At 23.4% G+C, this 18,930-nt stretch overlaps 5 protein-coding genes across 5 annotated transcripts; 2 read left to right on the forward strand and 3 right to left on the reverse strand.

Moving 5' to 3' along the window:
• Positions 1–80: 80 nt before the first annotated feature.
• Positions 81–1,152, reverse strand: DICPUDRAFT_86906 (uncharacterized protein; the record flags this gene model as incomplete). The annotated part of the gene is made up of 4 exons (XM_003285831.1): positions 81–297; positions 620–844; positions 925–999; positions 1,088–1,152. 4 exons carry the CDS (start codon positions 1,150–1,152, stop codon positions 81–83), a joined length of 582 nt encoding a protein of 193 aa, XP_003285879.1.
• Positions 1,153–1,866: 714 nt separating this feature from the next.
• Positions 1,867–3,284, forward strand: DICPUDRAFT_76792 (uncharacterized protein; the record flags this gene model as incomplete). Its single annotated transcript, XM_003285813.1, has 3 exons — positions 1,867–2,119; positions 2,198–2,413; positions 2,494–3,284. 3 exons carry the CDS (start codon positions 1,867–1,869, stop codon positions 3,282–3,284), a joined length of 1,260 nt encoding a protein of 419 aa, XP_003285861.1.
• A 1,567-nt stretch (positions 3,285–4,851) lies between these two features.
• DICPUDRAFT_94043 (molecular chaperone) lies at positions 4,852–6,725 on the reverse strand. The gene is made up of 3 exons (XM_003285832.1): positions 6,677–6,725; positions 5,304–6,502; positions 4,852–5,269 (listed from the first exon to the last, which is right to left on the reverse strand). The coding sequence occupies exons 1-3, from the start codon at positions 6,689–6,691 to the stop codon at positions 4,855–4,857; spliced, it is 1,629 nt and encodes a 542-aa protein (XP_003285880.1). The 5' UTR covers positions 6,692–6,725; the 3' UTR covers positions 4,852–4,854.
• Positions 6,726–11,672: 4,947 nt separating this feature from the next.
• DICPUDRAFT_30030 (uncharacterized protein) lies at positions 11,673–15,790 on the forward strand (the record flags this gene model as incomplete). Its single annotated transcript, XM_003285814.1, has 2 exons — positions 11,673–11,763; positions 13,671–15,790. 2 exons carry the CDS (start codon positions 11,673–11,675, stop codon positions 15,788–15,790), a joined length of 2,211 nt encoding a protein of 736 aa, XP_003285862.1.
• Positions 15,791–15,966: 176 nt separating this feature from the next.
• On the reverse strand, positions 15,967–18,679 carry DICPUDRAFT_149785 (uncharacterized protein; the record flags this gene model as incomplete). Its single annotated transcript, XM_003285833.1, has 2 exons — positions 15,967–18,188; positions 18,268–18,679. The coding sequence occupies 2 exons, from the start codon at positions 18,677–18,679 to the stop codon at positions 15,967–15,969; spliced, it is 2,634 nt and encodes an 877-aa protein (XP_003285881.1).
• Positions 18,680–18,930: the final 251 nt, after the last annotated feature.

Here is an 18,930-nt window from a genome sequence, read left to right on the forward strand (position 1 = left end):
TTATAAGAAAATATATATCATATTTATAATGATGAATATTGGTTTTATTTAATATGTATCTACAATAATATTTTTATTTACTATAATAACTCTGGCATTCTTTCAACTGTATATCTTTTTCCCTTTAAATAAATAATAGGAACACCAGGTATTTTACGAATACGTCTTCTTAAATCAGCATCACATGTAGCAACCATAAACATTCTATGCATTGTAACTCTATTTATTATACAATCATCAGCATATGTACCTTTATGTGAACATTGTAATCTTTGAAATCTTGGATCTTTAGTAACTCTATAAAAATAAAAAAATAAAAAAATTATTAGTAAATATTTAAAATATTATTATTATTGATTATTATTGTTATTATTGATTATTATTATTATTGTTATTGTTATTGTTATTATTATTATTGCTATTATTTTTTATTTTTATTTTTATGGTTATTGCTATTGTTTTTATTGTTGTTATTCCTATTGTTTTTATTTTGTAATTTCTACTATTATTATTATAATTGTTTTTATTATTTATTATTGTTTTTCAATTTTTATTTTTTTTTTGGTTTTTGATATGGTTATTTTAAGGTTAGCTAATAATTAGTGATATGATAATTTACTTTAATGCTACTTTGAATTTAGTTCCTAATCTTTCAATTTCTGCAGCTACACAATCCGAAATATAAGGTATACATTTTGCATATAAACAATCCATTAATGCTTGAACTATATCTAATTTATGTGAAATTGAAAAATTTATAAAATTGGTATCGATAATAATATGATATGGTGGTGCTAATGCTTCATTGTATGAAAAAAACATATGAGATGTATTATCTTCTGGGCTAAAAAAAATTAAATTTGAATGATTAGTTGTTATTTTTATTATCAACAATTTAAAACAAATAAATAAATTATTATTTACATTTCTTCTAATTTCTTTTTATGTTCAGCTTCTTTTTCAGCTCTTTGTAATTGTTTTTGTCTATTTGAAAAATTTCTGTATATTATTTTAATGAATATAATAGGTTAGATAATTATTATTATTATTATAAATATAATATTTATATATTTATATAGATTCTTACGTATTTGTACTATTTAATTTTTGTAATGGAATTTTCTTTGGTGCTAATCCAGGTTTTCTAGCCATTTTATAATTGATATATTTATAATGTGTTTATATAGATTGTAAAAAATAAATAAAGCTTTTTTTTTTTTTTTTTTTTTTTCGTTTTTTAAAAATTTAAAAAAAATAAAAAAAAAATAAATTAAAATAAAATTGTTTTTTTTTAAAATTTTTTTTATTTTTAATTTTTAATTTTTAGTTTTTAATCAAATTAAGATAAAACTAAGATAAAATTAAACCCCTTTATCCAATCCACACAGTTTCTTTTGATCATTTGATCAGTGGATATCGTAATAACAGAAAAAACATTCCACAACCATATTTTATAAAAACTATAAATATACTTTTTAATAAAAACAAATAAATAAATATAGAATAATAAATAAAACAACAATGATAAACAAAAAAAAACAAAGAATAAAGAAATAAGTATTTATTTAATTGTTGAAAATCTATAAATTGTTAAAATTATTTTTATTTAAATTTAAAAAAAAAAAATTTCTTTTTTTTCACTTTTTTTTTTTTTTTTTTTTTTAATTTTTTAAAAATTTTTAAAAATTTTTTTTTTTTTTTTTTTTTTAATCTTATTTCAATTTTTGGTATTTCCAATTAATTTATCACAAAAAATCAACTATTTATTTTATTATTATTTAAATTTTTAATTTTTAAAAAAAGGTTAATCACTTTTCGAATTTTGTTTTTTAAAACAAAATTCATTTAAAATAATAATAAAATAAAATGGCATTTCTTCCACCAAATTTAAAGATTATGTTTACACCAAGACCACCACCACCATTTTTGCCACCACCAGAACCATCGAATTTACCACCCTATACCGGATTATCATCCTATACTTCATATTTTGAAGATCCATCAAAAGAAGAACCATTCAAAAGGGAAATTGTTGAATCTGCTACAGAAAAAAGAGAAAAGAAAAGAAAGGCAAAAGAAGATGCAAACAATGAAAGAAATGCAAAACATTTAAAATCCTGTAGGTTTTCATTCAATCTACAAATGTTTATAATGGTTGTATTAATACTAATATTCATATTTAATTTTATTTTCATAGGGGATCCATACTCACACCCAGAACTTCACACAGGAGATCCATATAAAACAATATTTGTCAGTAGAATAAGCTATCAAACCACTCAAAAAAAATTAGAATATGAATTTTCACAATTTGGTAATATTAAAAGTATATATTTAGTTAAAGATCCAAAGAATCCACAAAAACACAGAGGCTATGCATTCATTGAATTTGAAAGAGAAAGAGATATGAAAGGTATTTTTTATTTATCATTATTTATTATTTATTTATTATTTTATACTAAAACCTTTTTTTTTTTTTTTATCTTTTGTTAGCTGCATACAAACAAGCTGATGGAATGAAAATTGATGATAGACGTATTTTAGTTGACATTGAGAGAGGCAGAGTTATTAAAAATTGGAAACCAAGAAAGTTTGGAGGTGGTTTAGGTAATACAAGAGCAGGTGGTGCTGATGTGAATCAAACATTCTCTGGCAGAGAGTTATCAGAGCAAAGAGAAAAAGAAAAGGAAAGAGAAAAAGAAAGAGAAAGAGAAAGAGAAAGAGAGAAAAAGAGAGGTGCCGCTGGTAGTAACGAAAGAGACCGTGATAGAGAAAGAGGAGGTAGGGATGAAAGAAGAGACCGTGATAGAGACCGTGATAGAGACAGAGACAGAGAAAGAGATCGTGATAGGGATAGAGATCGTGACAGAGATAGAGATAGAAGAGACCGTGATAGAGATAGAGATAGAGACAGAGATAGAGATAGAGATAGAGAAAGAGATTATCGTGGTGGGGGTGATAGGGATCGCGAAAGAGAATATCGTGAAAGAGATCATCGTGGTGGTAGTGATAGAAGAGACCATCGTGAAAGAGATCATCGTGAAGACAGAGGAAGAAGAGATCATGAAAGGGATGATAGAGACGGATATGGTCATCCACCACAAATCAACAACCATCAGGATAATTATCAACAACAACAACAACAACAACCACAGCAACCACAGCAACAACAACAATATCAACAACAAACTCAACCAGGTCAACAATACAACAACTCACATCAACAAGAAAGAACAAACAGAGATTACTCCATGCTTGCTAATGGTGAAAATGGCTACTATTAAATTCTTTTAGCTCCAATCGAAAAAAAAAAAAAAAACAAAAAAAAAAAAAAACAAATAATTTCAACTATAATTTCCACAACATAACCAAACATTCATTTTTTTCTTAAAACAAAAAAAATATAAATAATAATTAAAACATTAAAAATCGGTAACTTTGTTGGTAGGTTCTATTTATTTTTTTAAAAAAAGTGTACATTTTATTTTATTTTTATTATAATTTTATTATTGTAAAATTTAATTTATTTTTCAATATTTAAAAAAAAGGTGAGTCTCTTTAACTATTAAATTATGAATAATAATAAATACTAACATTTTTATTTTTTTATTTTAAGGTAATATTAAAATATATAGGGAGGAGTAAGTTATCAAAGAAATAAAACACAGGGAAAATAAAAAGTATAAAAAATAAAAATAAAATAAACAGTTGGTTTTTTTTTTATTTAAAATCAAATTAACAAGAAATAAATATAAATAGTTTTATTATCTTTTATTTTTTTTATCTTGGATAGGAGCCATTCTTTATTTTAATTGTTTGGTTCCTTATTCCAGCGAATAAGCAATTTTTATTATTTCCATAAAAAGAGTTTATATTTATGTTGTTGTCGCAAATAGTTCGGATTATGTTTGAATCAATAGTTTTTATAAATTTAAAGTTTTCTATTTTAATTTATATAATAATTAATAAAAAAATTAATAATAAATATTTATTTAAAGTCTAAATATCAAAACTTACCCAGTAGTGCCATTTTTTATAAGAAATGTTTAAAATAAACAATGTTTAAAAATATTTTTTTAATTTATATTTTTTTAAAAACAAATATGAAATTTAAAAAAGGTATAATTAATTTTAATTTTTTTTTCCACCCAAAATTAATTTTAATCTAAAAATTAAGAAATAATCTACAAAAAAAAAAAAAGCTATTTACAATTAAAAAAAATGCATGGATGCAATAAACTACAAAATAAATTAATAATATTACAAGATCTTAATTTTTTTTTTTGATCGATTAATAATTTTATGATATGTTTTTTTTTATCTATTACTATATTTGTTTTTGGATAAAAAAAGTCAAATAATTTATTTATAAATAAAAATATATATAGATATGATAATTTATTTTTCAAAGTATTATTTTTAATATTTTTTTAATATTTTAACACAATGTTGTTAATTATAACTACATCAAGTAAATGATTTTATTTTAATTTAAAATCCTATTGATGATTTAAAATATTATAATAATCTTATGTAATTATATTGATATTATTTTTTAGCCTTTGTTTTTAAAGAATTATAGTAATAAAAATTTTACAAGGATAACCAAATACATAAATTATGATTAAAATGAAATATTAATAATCATAATGAAAAATAATCAATTAATTAAAAACCATAAAAAATAAAACAATAATAATAATAATAATAATAATTAATATTATTGATTTATACACTGAATATATACTATTTTTTTTTAAAATTTTTTTTTTATTTTTTTTTTATATATTTGGATAATATAGTTTTTTTTTTTTTAATAATTTAATTTTTTTTGGTATTTTTTTTTTTTTTGATCTATCTTCCACGCATTTGACTAACAGCACCTGAACGACCTAAAGCTTGACGAGTACGTGGATCAATTTGTGGACCAGCTTGTGGTTTATCGGATTGATTATTTTGAACAGTTTCATCAACAGATAAGATTAAACAAGTAGCTTCGGTTGCGGCAACAACTGAATTTAATTTAACTACAGCTGGTTCCCAAATTGAGCCTTCATAAGCATCACAAATACCTTCATTGGTGATATCAACACCAAACCATTTTTGACCTTGAGCGTGTTTTTGTCTTAATTGATTGAGGATATCAGTTGAATCGAAACCGGCGTTATCGGCGATTTGTCTTGGAATAACTTCGAGGGCTTTAGCGAAAGCATTGATTAAAAGTGTTTTTACCATCAGTTGAGAGGAAGAGTTATCCCGGAGATATTTACTAACTTCCATTTCAGTAGCACCAGCACCAGCACAACAGATCCATGTTTACGAGCTCCTCTGACATCATATGGAGGTCATGAAGTGAACGTTCAGCTTCATCAATAAATTGTTCACCACCACCACGGAGAATGATAGTAGCAGTTTGAGTTTTGCTGCAACCAGTGAATAAATTGTAACGATTTGAACCAACTTGTTTCTCTTCAAAAACATCACAGGTACCAATAACTTCTGGAATAATATTTGAAACGGTGGTTTGAATAGCAGCACCAGTAGCTCTACAAACACGACGAACATCATCTTCTGGGACACGACCAGCACAAAACATTTTTTTATCGGCAAAGAATTGAGTAGCTAAATCACCAATAGCTAAACGTGAAAGAATAACGTTGGCACCAGAAGCGTGAATAGCTTCAAGTTTATCAAAGAATAATTTCCATTCGGCGTTGACTAATGATTGATATTTAGATGGGTCACTAATACGAATTTCGGCATTATCTTTTTCTGCTTTAAGTTCTAATTCGATGTTGAGACATAAAACTTTTGGATTTTTAATGTGTTTTGGTTGTTGTTCGAAACCTGCATAAAAGAAAGTTCTCTTGAAGGCAGCACCGGCAATGAATTGTGAATCACCTAAACCACCACCACTTTCTTTTTTAATACCAATCATATCTAAATCGATATTATCATCTAAAAGTTGAACGGCATCGACGACCATCTTTGAAAAGAATTGTTTGTGTGAGGCAATTAATTTGGAGTTCATTGAAGTTTGGGCACATTTTTCAAGGAATTCTCTCATATTGTCTGGTTTGATTTCGATGGAGAGTTCTTTAATTTTTTGCTTGGCTAAATCGCATGCTTGTCTAAAAGCTCTAATAATAATTTGTGGGTGAATACCTTCCTCTAAGAATGGTTTAGCTGCTTTTAAAAATTCACCTGCCATAATAACTACGGAAGTGGTACCATCACCAACTTCACTATCTTGACTTTTTGCTATATCAACTAAAGTACGAGCTGCTGGATGAACAATATCTAAAAGTTTCATAACTGTTGCACCATCATTTGAAATTGTAACTTGTCTTTCACTTTGATAAACTAATTTATCCATACCTCTTGGGCCTAAAGTTGTACGAACTGTATCAACAATTGCACAACATGCATTTATATTACTAATTAATTGTGGTAAACCTTGAGATGTATCTGTTCCTTCCTTTAAAAGTACAATTGGTGGTCTCTAAATATATTTAATAATTACAATTGATATTTGTGTTTAAATGGTTTTTTTTTTTTTTGAATTTGATTATTTAATGAAAATAGTTGATTTTTTTTATTTTTTTTTAAATTAAATATGAATTAGTATTAGGGTTAATAGATATGGTATGGTAATAGATTTAAAAGAATATCTTACAATCATTTGAGACATCTTTTAATTTATATATATAATACACTTTATGTGCAATCAATGAACTGAAAAAAATCAAAAAAAAAAAATAATAATTTTTGAAAAAAATTTAAAAAAAATTTTAAAAAAATTATTTTTAAAAAATAAAAAAAAAAAACAATTTTTTTTCATTTTTTTTTTTTCATTGTAATTCGCCCTAAAAAATTATAATTGTGAAAAGGATAATTTCAAACAATAACCAAATATTTTAATTTATTTATTAAAAAATACAATAGATTTATATATTAGTCTACTGTTTGGAACCATCCTTTTCTACTAAAAATAAACTATTTAAATTGAAAAAGTAAGTATTTAACAATTTTGTGTTCACATTTTAATTTATTAAATAGTTTATAATTTAACACAACGGTGATTAAAGGAATGTCTGTGCAATGTTAAATATCACCATCATTACAATAATATCGTCCCTTGTTAAATTTAGATTAATTTATTTTTATATTTATTTCACCACTATTCCCTTTTAAAAATTTTTTTTTTTTTTGGTCAATTATTTCATAAATCAACCGAAATAAAAATAATAATAATAAAATAAAAAAATAATATTATCTTTTATCACTCACACACATACACACAACACATTCTTTTTTAATTTAGATCAAAAAAAAAGTTTATCAGGTTGAATCTAAAAAAAAAGCATTTTGGAATATATTTATATTTTTTTTTTTTTAAATTAAATATGTGTGAAATTAATATTTTTTTGTTATTTTGGGGCGTGTTAGTGGGAGTATGTGAGGTGTTAAAAGCTAAAAATGATAATTTTTTATATTAGTTTTTTAATTTATTTATTTTTTAAATTTTTAACCTCATATATTTATAATTGTAATATTATTAGTAGTAGTAGTAGGAGAAATAATAATAATTGTTGTTGTAGTGGTAGTTGAAACAAATAAAAAATAAAATTTAAATTTTTAAAAAAAAAAAAAAAAAAAAAAAAAAAAAAAAAAAAAGTTATTTAATTGTTTCATCACAATCATATTCTTTTTATATTTATACAATTAATAGATATTATTGTTATTTATTTTTGTTTGTATATATATTATTGTTATTCATAACCCCAATTAAAATCATAACTAACTAATCAATCTCTAATGTTTTAATTGTACAAAATCAAATAAACAATTTTCTTTTAATAAACAATTAAATAAATAATTAAAAATAATTAAAAATAAAAAAGAAATAATAGTGTAATAATAATAATAATAATAATAATAGTAATAAACAATTTTTATTTTATTGTTTTTTTCTTTGTATAATAGTATAATAATATTAAAATATATTTTCTTTTAATTTAATTAAATTTAATTAATTAATTAAAGAAAAAAAGAGAATATAATTAATTTATTTATTTTTTTCAATAAAATTTTATTTTGTTGTCAAATTGACTTCAAATAATAAAACCTCAAAATAATAAATTCATTAATACTCTAGTTTTTAATTTTTTTCTGTATTATTTATTTTCAAGAGATTTTAGTATTGGAGGATTTAAAACAAAAATTCAAGAAATACTTTCAACACTGTTATAGAGGATTAGTAATAGGTATGTTAAAAAGTTTGTTTTTATTATTTTATGTGTTTACCAACTATTCTTTAATTTTTTTTATTTTTTTGTTTATATTTTTTGTTTTATTTTAATTTTTTTATTTCTAATTTCTTTTAAAAAAAAACTTTGTTTCATCATCATTGTTAAAAACATCATCGATATAAAATATAAATTAAATAGCATTTGGGTTTAATTCTTTGTATTATTTTCTTTATTTTTATTTTTATTTTTATTTTCATTTTCATTTTTATTTTTATTTTTTTGTGTGTTTTTTAAAAAGTGGGTGAATAATAACTAAACTCTCTTTTTGTTATTTGTTGTTTAAAGCGAATATAAACAAGAAACAATTACATTGGATAGCTATATTGTTGCTATTTACAACTACTTAAAAGTATTATTAAATATATATATTTTAATAATAAAAATATTATTAATGATAGAAATTATAACAATACATAAACTAATAATTAAAGTAGTACTTTAAAAAAAATAGTGGGTTTATTAGAACTTTTTTTTTTTTATCTTTATTTTTTTATTTTTTTTTCATAGACCTCTTTCTCATTAAAATTAAAAACACACATACAATCAATTAATAATATAAATTAATTTATCCACTCACAAACTGTTCAACACTCTTATTACCAAAAAAAGGATAAATAAATAAATAAAAAAAAAGTGGATAATTAAATAATAACAATAAAAGAATATTTTACACCATATAACATAAAACTATATTAAATATTACCTTTGGCTAACTATTATAGTTGTTAACAATAGTGTCTAAATAACAACTTCATCATCATGATTATATTTTATATAAAATTTCAATAAAAAAAAATAATAAAATAAATAATAAAATAAAAAAAAATAAAAAAAAATAAAAAAAAAATAAAAAAAGCAAAAGCAAAACAATTTTAATAGATTTTGATTATTCCAAAATAATTAATTATAACAATATGTGTGTAAAAGTGGGTATAATTAATTATTTTTTTTTATTTCAAAATAAATTATTTTTATGTGTATAAATGTATTAATATGCAGAGTTTTAATTTTATATTTCAATACGTGTGCGTTGTGGGTTGGATTTATTAATTTTTCTTTTTTAAATATATTTTATTTTTTTTTTTTAAAAAAATTATATTATTTAATTTATATGATCAATAAACAAATATATTTTAAATTATATAATATTTATTCATTTTTTTTGGCTGTAGAATTTTGTATTTTTAAAAAAAAAAAAGATATCTCTTTTTCGAACTTTTAAAGATTTTTTTTTTTTCAAAATTTAAAATTTTTTTTTTCACCCCTTTTTTTTGCTAAGAAATTTATTTTATTGTCATTGTGGTTTGTGGTTTGGAAAAAAAAAAAAAAAAAATTTCCCACCTATATTTTTATTTTAAATAATTTAAAAGATTTAAATTATTATTTAAATAAATATATAATTTCTATATTTCAGAAAATTCTGGGGGTGTATTTGATCAAATCTAATACAAAAGCTGAATCCATCTTTCATCATCACAAAAATTTTTAAAGGATTGAAAAACGGAAAAGAAAAAATAATTTTAAAAAACCAAAAAATAAAAATTTTAATTTTTTTTATTTTTTATTTTTTAAAAAAAAGTTGTGTTTTGTAAAAAACAAAAAAGAAAAAAATCAATTAGTAAAAAGAAAATTTTATAAAATATATATTAATTTATTATTTTAAAAAATATTTTTATAAATAAATATTTAGTTTTAAAAAATATATTATTTAAATAAAAAAAAATTGTAATTGTAATTATATATAAACAAATCAAATTTCAACGCTAGTCCAAAACTCAACCAATCAAAATTATCCATTCACATAAAAAAACAAAGAAATCAACATTAGATTTAAAATAAATATATAAAAAATGACAGTTGTAGGTTTAGTAGTTCAACAACACGATGGAACAGTTCTTTTCCAAAATGTGTAAGTAAAAAAAAAAAACTATTCAATACCAAAATAAAAATCAAATATTAATAATTTTTTTTTTTGTTTAGCCGTGAATATTTATCTATAGAAAAAGCTCATCTCGCTGCTAAAGCTTTTAGAAACCAAATATCAGCATATGATGATACATCAATGTAAATATATAATTCATATTCATATTTTGATTTCCGATTTTAATACTAATATTTTTATTAAACAGAAAAAAAGGTGGTGTTCAACATTTAACAGGTTCAATAATTGTATTAAATATGTATAGAGTTTATTATATGATTTTAAATGAAATTTTTATATTGGCAATTTCACAAGCCAATGATAATCCATTTGAAGGACCAATTTATTTAGCAAGAGCTAAGAAAGTATTGTCGACAGTTTCAAAAGAATTAGTCCCTTCACAAATTACAAAGAAATATTTGGATGTTTCATTTTCATTAGAAAGAGTATTATTTGGAGAAGATGGTTTAGAGGTATTGACACAAAAAGTTAGTTCACCACATCAACTATTTAATCCATTTCAACAGCAACACCATCATCAAACTACAATTGGTATAAGTAATATAGTATCATCAACCCCAGTAATAACATCACCAATAACTATTGGAGGTCGTTTAGTTGATAATGCGTATAGTAACAGTAATTCGAATAGTCAACAATCAAACAGTAACAATATGTACATAAGCATACCCGCAACCCTTTCAACAATGATAAGTAATAATAATAGTATAGTTAGTAGTAGTAGTAATAATAGTTTAAATAATAGTAAAGATAATTTATCGAGCTTAACATCAAGTACAAGTAGTGGAAATTTAGCCTCTTTATCATATAATAGTATATCTTCAAGTATAAATAATCAAAACGACAATGATTTAGACAGCAATATATTACAATTTGAATCACTTTTAAACCTCGAAAACTTTCAAATACCCGACAAAATATTCACACAATCCAATCAATTACCAAAAGTTGACAAACATATTTATGATCCACCACAAACTATTAAATGGGGAAATCCATCGATTCAAAGTAACTCTGCCTCATCAACACGTTTAACTAATCGTATTATGTTTACATTACGTCATCCAAATGCTGCAAAGGAGGCCAAAGAAAGAGAATTAAAAGAGCAACAAGAAAAAGAATTAAAAGAGCAACAAGAAATTAATAATATGAATGCATCATCTGCAAGTTCATTCGTAAACAATGCTGGCGCCAATAACAATAATAACACCAATAACACTGGCTCATCTTCTGCCGGTAGTGCTTCAAACAAATCATCACCTTCAACTTCACCACTTTCAAGTTCCTATAACAATAATCCTTCTCCAAGCTCACCAGAAACTTCAAGTATGGATTATTCTTCAGTTGATAATATTAAATCTGATGAAAATGAATTACCCGAGACACCAAAAAGAAAATTCTCTCTATCAATGGGAACAATGCACAAACCAAATTTAAACAATAGTCAAAATCAAATAAATAACAATAACAATAACAATAACAACAATAATAATAATATAAATAATAATAGTGCTTCAGATAGTTCATCAGTTGCTCCACCTCCAGTTCCATTAGCAAATAAAAAAATGAATTTCCTCAATTTTTAATAATAATAACAACCCCCTTTTTATATTTTCTATATATAAATTATATATATCTTAAACATATATATAATTATTTGTATTTTTATCATATATTCAGCTAATACTATTAAAATTAGTATGGCTTTCAATTTTGATTAAAATTATAATAGTTATTAAATTTAATAAAAAAACATAAATTGTTATATTTTAAAAATAGTAATAGTTTATTAAATTGTCTAAAAATTAATTTTATTTATTTTTTTTAAATTAATTTTTTTTTTTTATTATTTTCCAAAGATACTGAATTCCATTGGACAATCGCCATTAAAAAAAAATTTAGAACATATTTCTAATTAGAGTTTATTTGATCAAAAGTTGAAAATGCAAATCCTATTGTTTTTTTTTTTATCATAAAATTTATTCTCAATATGATCACCAAACAATGTTTTTATTTTTTATTTTTTTTATTTTTTTTTAAATAAATAAGAAAATTTTAATATATGATCTATAAAGATTATAAAAGATTAAAATTTTGAAAGCTAAAAATAAAAAATTTAAATTAAAAAAAAAAAAAAAAAAAAAGAGTTTTTTTAAATTTTTTTTTATTTATTTTGACACACAACACAAACAAAAAAAGATGGAGCTGTGTGTTCATTAAATTAATATTTTAATAATTTCTAATTTAAATTTAAAAAAAAAACAAAATGTTTCATTTTAATTATTCACTCAGTTCACCAACTTATTACAATATTGTGTTTTATTTGTTCAAAAAAACAAACAGTTAACACCTTTTTTTTTTAAAATAATTAAATATTTTATATTTGTACATTGTTATTATTGTTGGGTGTTTTTTAATCATAATAATTGCATATAAATTCTAAAACATTTTTATTTAATTGTTTTAATTGACTCTAAAAAGTAAATGAAATTACTTACACACACCCACACACCTAAATAGATATACACACACAAATACACACATATAAATAAATTTTCCATATAGAATAATTGGGTGTGAGTTTATAAATATTTTTACACACCAAAACACACAGATTTAAGACACAAACATATATATATTTTTTTTTAATATCTTTATATAGTTTAAATATATCACAACATTGAAAATAATATGTTTCGTTCTTTGTAAATAAAAATAAAAATAATAATTAAAAATAATAATATTTTTTTGTAATTAAAGGGAAAAATATACAAAAATTTTTCTTTATTTTGTTATTTTAAAATAATAAAAAAAAAAAAAATAAAAAAAATAAAAAAAAAAGAAAATAGAATAAATAATAAATAAAATAAAATAAAAAATAATAAAATAATAAAATAATAATAATAATAATAATAATAAATATTAGATTGTATATTTTCTATAGAATTTAAATAGTAACAACTATTTAAAACTTTAAATCATTTTAATAAAACAATTATAACTAATTAAATAATAAAATTTACTTATTTGAAATAATAAAATAAACAAATCTTGGATGGTTTTTTTTATATAGTTTATCTCTTATTATTATTTTACAAAAAAAAAAAAAAAAAAAAAAAAAAAAATAAAATAAAATAAAAATAATAAATTTAATACTATTTTTTATATTTAAAAAAAATAAATAAACAATTATTACTTTTTTTATTTTATTTCAAATTTAGTAACCTCAAATAATATACAAAAATATAATAATATATAAAATTATTAAAAAATCAAGTATTTATAATAAAAAATAAAATAATTATTATAAAAAATAAAAAAATAAAAATTAATTTTAAAAAATTAATTTAAAAAATAAATAAATAAAAAAAAAATGTTAAAAGACTCATTTTCATCAATTTTTCAATGGACAATAGAGAAATATAACTCAAGTAATAATACAAATAATAGTGTAAATAATAATAATAATAATAATAATACTAATAACAATAATAATTGTAATAATAGTAATAAAACAATGAATGGGGAATCTTCACCATTACAAACATCATTGTCGACATCGCCATATATGAACTCACCATCTTTGTCATCTAATGAAAGTCCTTTGGCCACTAGTGGATATTTGATCGAGGAGGACTCTTTCGATGGATTACACCAACAAGAGAAAAAAATAAAAAAAATACACAGTCTAACAATGGAGTTAAAATCGACACCAAACTTATCACCACAATCACCCATAATATCTACACCTACCATTAATAGCAGCAATAATAATAGCACATCATCCACATCGTCCCCAATTAATATTCCGGATAGTTACCATAGTGACCAATGTGTGCCAATGGCAATTGATTTAACATTTATGGATCAAAGCTCCCCTTCTTCAACATGTGGTTTTTTAAATAAATTCAATTCGAACAGCAACTCTATAAATACAAGCGGTGAAAGCATTAGTTTTATATCAAACCCATTCCAATTTTTCAAATCAATAGCATCATTTAAAAAAGATAATAATGTAGAAATAAATATAAATAAAAATAGCTTTAGTGATAACATTGATTCATATATACAAACAAATGGAAAAATAAATAAAAATACCAATAACTCAATAACTATCGAAGATTTACCATTAGAGATCATTGTACACATATTCAGCTTTTTAGAATTTGATGATATTTGTCTAAGAACATCTTTAATAAATAAAAATTTTAAAGAAATTTCAGACTATTATCCAATCTGGAAACCACTTTATTATAGAAAATACGCAAATCAAATCAAAAATAAAAAAAACAAACTATTTAATATAGACATAAACTCAATTAATAAAACCACTTCAATTAATAGCGATATTAATATGGATAATAGAAATATAAATAACAGTGATATTTTAAATAAAAAGCTTTTATTTAATATAAATTTAAATAACAGTAATAATAGCAATAAAGAAAAAGAAACAGTTAAAGATTACAAACAACTCTATAAAAAGAGAAATATTGTTGAAAAGAATTGGAAAAAAGGTATCTGCTCAGTTCAAACGTTATATGGGCACCAAGATGGGGTTTGGGGTGTTCAATTTCATGGTGACACTCTAGTTAGCTGTTGTGAAGATGGTGTTATGAAGGTCTGGGATATAAACGAAGGCGAATGTTTAAATACTTTAATAGGACATACTGATGTAGTAAACTCTTTTCATTTTGAGGGTGAGCGTGTTGTAAGCGGATCTGATGACTCAACTTTAAAAATGTGGAACTCATCAACCGGCCAATGTATGAACACTTTCAATGGCCACCTTGGCTCAGTTTGGATGCTCGAGTTTAAAGATAATTGGTTAGTAAGTGGCGGCGATGATAGGATGGTCAGGGTATGGGATACAAATACAGGCCAACAGGTTCAAACACTAGAAGGTCATACTGGTAGAATTTATTATGTTCAAATGGGTAATAATCTTGTTGTAAGCGGTGCACAAGATCGATCATGTAGAGTTTGGGATTTACGTTCAGGTACCGCTGTTCATTCAATGGTATCAAACTCACCTGTACATTGTCTTCAAATAGATGGTAACTTATGGTCCGGTGATTGGGCTGTTGCTACTGGCCATAATAACGGCTCAATTGGTGTATGGAATATAAGAACAGGCACATTGCAAGCAATTCTATCTAACCCAGTTTGCTGCCCAGTTTGGCATATTCAATTTAGAAACAATATAATTTACACATCATCATGCAATGATCTATTCTCTTGGAATTTAAATGTTGCTGTATCAGATTCAAACAATGTAACAACCGAATTAACCTCAAACAAAGTTTTTAAAGGACACACAAAATCAATTAAACATTTCCAAGTTAAGGACAGTAGATTGGTTTCTGGTGGATGTGATAACAAAATCAAAGTATGGGATTTAGATAAACCAGGAAATAACTATCTTTATACTTTGGTAGGCCATACCAAGAGCGTAGACTGGTTAGAGTTCAAAAAAGACAAATTAATTAGTTGCTCAGCGGATCATACAATCAGGGTTTGGGATTTTTATTCCTAAACAATTTTAAATTATATATAATCGAATTAAATAATTAATAATTTATATAAAACTATTAATTAATGTGTATATATTAAAAAAAAAAAAAAAAAAAAATTAAAATAAAATTTATTTATAATTTTTAAAAATTTTTTTAGATTTTAGAAAAATGATTCTCTCTTATCTCTATTTTTATTTTATTTCTTTTTTAAACCTCTTGGAACCAAAAGTGTTGGCTTTTTAGTTGGAATTTCAAGAGTGTCTATATTTGTTGAATATGTTGATGGTGTTGCTGTTGCTGTTGACGAGGATGGTGGTTTTGATAAATATACATTAATGTGATTACCCATAAAATATTTACCATTAACGGCAATGGCAGCTTTTAAATTTTCCTTATCTATTAAATCCATATAAGCAAATGGTCTTGCCTTCATTACAAGTCTAAGATCCTTAATTCCTTTGACACCGTTACTTTGGAAAAATGCTTCTAGTTTATCTTTTGTTAATTTATTTGATAGATTGTTGATAAACACAGTTAAACCAGATACATTTTCATAATCGATGTTGTCATGTGTATTTTGATGCTGTTGTTGTGGATTATTTGAATCTTTTGCAAACTGTACAGAAATTGGTCTATCACCAACTTTAGTTTGGTTAAGTTCCAAAGATTTTTGGGCCATTTCATGGGTTGCAAATGTAATAAAAGCCAAACCTTTAGATTTACCATTTCTATCTAAAACCAAAGCTGTATGCTTAATATCACCATATTTATCAAACAATTCTTTTAATTCTCTTTCACTTGTTTCAAAAGGTAAATTGAAGATAATAATTTTGTTTGGTAAATTTGGTTCCTTTTCTTTTTCTTTTTCCTTTTCCTTTTCTTTTTCCTTTTCTTTTTCCTTTTCTTTTTCTTTTTCTTTCTCTTTCTCTTTCTCTTTTCCTTTTCCTTTTTGTTTTTTTTCGTCTGGTTGTTGCTCTTTTTTATTTGTGCTTGGTTCTGGTTGTTTTTTATTTGTTTGTTTTTCACTATTACCATTTTCTTCAGCTTTCTGTTTTTTTGATTTTCTTTTTGTGTCAGTTTCATTACCACCTTTTCTTTTCTTTTCAACTTCTTTTTCTTTTGTTTGATTTTTTTGTACGAATTTTTCTTGTTCCTGTTGATGTTTATATTCGAGCTTGCTATGTTGATCGATGGTGTATTCATAATTATCTAATGTTCCGAATAATCTTTCAAATTCCATCCAATCTTGCCATATTCTTGATGCAGGGTCATCAAATTTGATACCATGCGAAGCACGTTTATATAATTCTCTAACAAAATCAAAGTTCTTGAAGGCCATTTCGAATTGAATATATTGGCTCCATATCCAGTATTTTGTGTGATCTACTGATTCCAGAATATAATTTAAAATCTCTCTGTATCTTTGATAGTCCCCAAAATGCTCTAATTCAAACCTGGCTATATACATATATCTGTCTATGGCTGTATAGTTTGTGGTATCAATAGATGACATATAGTTGTTCATAGTTTCGAATAGTGTTTTAATTTCTTGTTTTGATTCTTCAGAGATGATAATCATTTGGCCTTCGGACTGTGGTGGTTGTTGATTCTTTTCTCTTTCTTGAATATATCTCCAACAATAATCTATATATGTATTATAAACTAATTGATAATCATGGGCAGTTTGCAAACCAGAATATAAAGCTCTTTGGAAGGTTGAATCCATTTCTTCTTTTGTTGTAGCTGGATTATGTTGCAATAAACGAAGGTATTGGGACCAGTGATCACCTGAATAATAAATTGAACGTAATGATCTTGAGAATACTTTAAAATACATTTCCTTTGATTTTAGTGTCCTTTCTATAAAACCTAAATACATTCTCCACAATGGGAAGAAATTTGGAAAATACTTTAATTCACGTTCAAACAAGGTAACTACTCTTGAGGGCTTTCCATTTTTTTTCTCAAAGTCTAAATACTCTTTCCATTTTTTATTATCTAAATAATTGGTTTCTTTTAATGCCTGCTCGAATGGTAAACGTTCATTGAACTCTTTTAATGCCTGTTTATATTTATTTTGTAATTCCACATTTGATGAAACTGACTGTCTTTTATCTTGTGGTTGCGATTCTTCCCATTGCTCGTAATCTTTATAAAGCTCCTCTAAACCACTGATTGGCTCTGAAAGCTGTAATTGATATAAATTTCTAATAACACCAACTTGTTTATCAATTTCATCTTGATTTTCGATTTGTGATAGTCTCATTTGTTCAAACAATCTATATTGAGCCCATAATAAGTGTGCGTCCATAACATCACCACCACATATCTTTAGTGATCTTTCAAACTGCTCTCTAACTTCTTCATTTGATTTGACTTTGATTAAAAATTTACAATATGAAACATTAATTCTAACACCTAAAAGTAAAAATTAATAAAAAAATAAAAATATTAATATTAGATCAATAAATGTAAAAAATTAAAAATGTATACTTACTTATAAAATCATCCAATGCTTTTTCATATAGGGATAATATATATTGTTTATCTTCATCAGTTTTCATCAGTTTTTGCTCATCATTGAACCATGGTAACCAAACCTCCTCTGTTAATGGGAAAATGGCTTGAAATTTTTCTCTGGCCTCTTTTAATGTTTGGTAGTTGGTGTGATTTGTAATTTTTGATAAAGCTTTGATATACTCTAAATTTTTGTCATAGTTATATGGATCTTCTCTTAACTTAATTTCAAGATAGCCTACCTCTAAACTTTCAGTTGAATTTGCATCGACAACAATTTCATCACTGCTGTCATCTTCATCACTACTGCTTAAGTCATCACTACTGATATCATCATATTGTTGTTGTTGCTGTTGTTGTTCTAAATCTTTAAAATCTTCATCTTCTGACATTCTACTATTCAATTTAATTTAATTTATTACAAATAATTACAATAATTAAAAAATTATTAATTAAAAAAAAAAAAAAAAATTACTTATTTTTGAAATTTTTACAATAAAAAAAAAAATTTTAAAAAAAAATATAAAATTAATTAAAAAAAAAAAAACAGATAACAAATTAATATATTATTATTAGATATTAAACTTCCAAATGGTAAAATCATAATTTGGATATTATGTTATATTTTTAAAGCAACATTTGT

The sequence above is a fragment of the Dictyostelium purpureum genome, assembly GCF_000190715.1.
Source record: "Dictyostelium purpureum unplaced genomic scaffold DICPUscaffold_55, whole genome shotgun sequence".
Taxonomy (NCBI): domain Eukaryota; phylum Evosea; class Eumycetozoa; order Dictyosteliales; family Dictyosteliaceae; genus Dictyostelium; species Dictyostelium purpureum.